The sequence below is a fragment of the Leishmania mexicana genome, chromosome 30, assembly GCF_000234665.1.
Source record: "Leishmania mexicana MHOM/GT/2001/U1103 complete genome, chromosome 30".
Lineage (NCBI taxonomy): Eukaryota > Euglenozoa > Kinetoplastea > Trypanosomatida > Trypanosomatidae > Leishmania > Leishmania mexicana.
In genome coordinates this window covers 1,177,006-1,179,857 of record NC_018334.1, presented here as the reverse complement: position 1 = coordinate 1,179,857, position 2,852 = coordinate 1,177,006, and the positions used below count along the sequence as shown (strand labels likewise).

Sequence of the window (2,852 nt, the reverse complement as noted above, 5' to 3'; positions counted from 1 at the left end):
CATGTATGCCTCCTTCACTGTCCTGCCTCCCCCCTTTAATCCTCTTTCTCACTCCACACAAACATACAGATCGGGGCGTTGCTTCTCTGCTGCCTCGCCCGCCCTCTGCCACGTCCTCTCCCCCTGTACCCCTCACTCACCTCTTCTCCTTCGTTGTCCGTGTAGTCCCACCACTACTCTTACACACACAGTAGCTTAGTGGCACCCACGTGTCTCTCCCCCTCCCCACGTGGCCGCATCTGTGCCGCAGGCATGGAGGCTGAGACGGAGCCACCGCAGCAGCAGCAGCAGCAGCTGAACGACACCCACCCGCCCCAAATCGCAGTGCGGAAGCAGGGTCTGTATGAGCGGGGCAGGTGGTCGACGCGCATCCTGACCATCGACGTCAACGCTGGCACGGTTACCATCAGTCGAAAGGGCAAACCGCAGGAGGTCCTGTACCGCTCCCTCCATGTCCAGAGGGTGGAGATGTGGCCGCACTATAGCCCGTACGCGATCGAATGCAACTATGACTCCTTGAAGGCGAAGATGGTGCTGTGCATCACAGGCACGGAGGTCTCCCTCACGAATCACAGCTCCCCCGTAGGCACTTTTCTGCGGAGTAATATCGGATCACTCATCTCCGCCTCCATCACCGCGGACAACACGGCTTGGTCGGAGAAACCCTCGAAGCGCCTCGGACTGAAAGATGTCTTTTCGAAGAAGCACCCTATGCTTTCCCCAGCCCCCTCGAGCGCCGGCGCCACGGATAGCCCGACTATAACGTGGCTTATACAGTTTACCTCTATTGAGTCCTATGAGCTTGCCGTGATGCTATTCATGCGGTTTAAGGATGAAGGCGGGTCGAGGCGGAAGGTCTTATGGAACAACGTGGCGGCAGACCTGGAGTGCGTGAAGGAGGCGTGGATAAAGCACGCGGCACACTTTAAGACCGCTACCGACGCCGAAACCGCCTGAGGGGGGGCGCGTGAGTCTTTGCCCTTGTACTCTGATTATCTTCCCTAGGCCCAGTCCAGGTTGGCTTGTTGAGCTGGTTCTCTTGCATGCGCCCTGCCTCTCCTCGCACTGGTCTCGTCTCCGTTGCTGCCTCGCTCCACTATCTTATGCCTGCTTCACTCTCCTTATTTATATTTCATCTCTCGTGTTGTTGTTTCGCTGTGTTGCGATGCCCCTCCCCCTCCCTTGCCCCCCTCCCCCTCCTCTCTCCCTGACGTGGTTCTTTGCCGTTTGTGTTGACTTTCAGACTTCTGCCGTTCACACGCCGCATTCCTCTCTTCGCGGACCCTCACCTCCCCCCCCCACCTCTCTGCTCACGGCAACATGATTGGAGAGCGAGGCACGAAACACGAAAGACACACACACACACACACACGCACGCAGGACTACACGGCCATGGCAGGTGTTGGTACCCTTTTATTGCTTCTGCTGTATGCGTGTGATAGGCTTCAAATTGTGCTACCCCCGATTTTCTGCATCTCTGCCTCTCTTTGTCGTCCGCGTGTGCGCCGGCAGGTCACCCGTCTCGAGGCAGCGGATACCGCCACCTCACCCCCCCCCCTCCCCCTCTCCTTTATTTTTCTCTTACGCTTCGTCCCTGATTTTCTTTTCTTCATGTTTGATTCCCACGCCTGTGTGTCACTCTTGTCCTCGGCGTGTGCGTCCGCTCGCTTCCTCTCTCCTTACCCTCCGCCCGGTTCGAATGCCTCTCGCCTCCATTTCACCTTGCGCCCCGTCCTCCGCCCCCCAAATCCCTCCCCGTCGTGGCCGATGATGTCCGATGCAGTTGAACGTCACCAGACTCCGCGATGCTAGTATGCATGTGGTGGGGTGGGGTGGGCGTGATGTCTCGCACGAGTGTGCCAGCTGCTGGCGACCTCATCTTTCTTCTTCTTTTAATGTGTGCGATGTGGCTCTTTATGGGCCATGGGCATGTGTGTACGTGTTTTCGTTTTCGTTTAACACCCGGTTAATTGGCGCTGGCCCCGCTTCCGGGCGGAAGCCTTCAAGGATCAGCCCTAGCTTCTCTTCCCTTCACCATTGTGGTGAGCTTACTGACTATGGAGGGCAACAGGACATCCGGAATGCACCACGCCTTCTGTCATCATCACACGACACTCCTCACATCCTCCGGTGACAAGGATGTTATGCAGACCACACCACGATTCGCCCTCAGCAAGGTGGTGCGCTGGCCATTGACACACGCCATGGAGCGGGGGTGGGGATGTCCCCCAAAAGCAAGGCACTCACGCGCCGCTGCGCGGCACCGCAACCAGCCGCAGCTCTCCGCTGCACGCACGTACCTAGAGAAGCACCGCCACCCCCCCGCCTTCTCCGTGTGGACATCCAGCCCACGCGCCGCAGAGGTCATCGAAGTACCCACGGCTCGGCCTGCCGAGCGCAGGGCAGTGTGAACGCACGCATGTCGTCCGTCAAACCATCTCGTCCGCTACTCCTGCATGGCACAGCTGCAGTCAGCGTTGCCCTACAGTGCCACCGCGCGGTCGGAGCGTGCTGGTCGGCAACTACACCACGGCCCCTGTGCACCTTCACGCCAAAGCAGCTGCAGTCGCAGCGGCCACCCCAAAACACGCACCCAGCGGACACCCACTCCAAGGGGCCGATCGCCTGCCCCCCCCCGACCCCACAGCGCTGCTGCGCCGCCGTACCAGGAGGCTGCCTTGCGAACTTGACCGAGGAAGGAGGAGGGGTGCACACACCGCATGCCGGTGTGCAGGCATCGACACCCTTCAGAGCACCGCGCGGACACACCTCTGTCATGCACAGTCGTCGCGTGTACCTCAACGCATCCATTACCTGGCGAGCTGCGGGCAGACTCTTCAGAGGAAACGAAA

The 2,852-nt window shown here is 59.6% G+C and overlaps 1 protein-coding gene across 1 annotated transcript; it reads left to right on the top strand.

Annotated features, from left to right (window-relative positions):
• Positions 1-252: 252 nt before the first annotated feature.
• On the top strand, positions 253-957 carry LMXM_30_2430 (hypothetical protein, unknown function; the record flags this gene model as incomplete). Its single annotated transcript, XM_003877714.1, has 1 exon — positions 253-957. The coding sequence occupies one exon, from the start codon at positions 253-255 to the stop codon at positions 955-957; it is 705 nt and encodes a 234-aa protein (XP_003877763.1).
• Between the last annotated feature and the right edge of the window lie 1,895 nt (positions 958-2,852).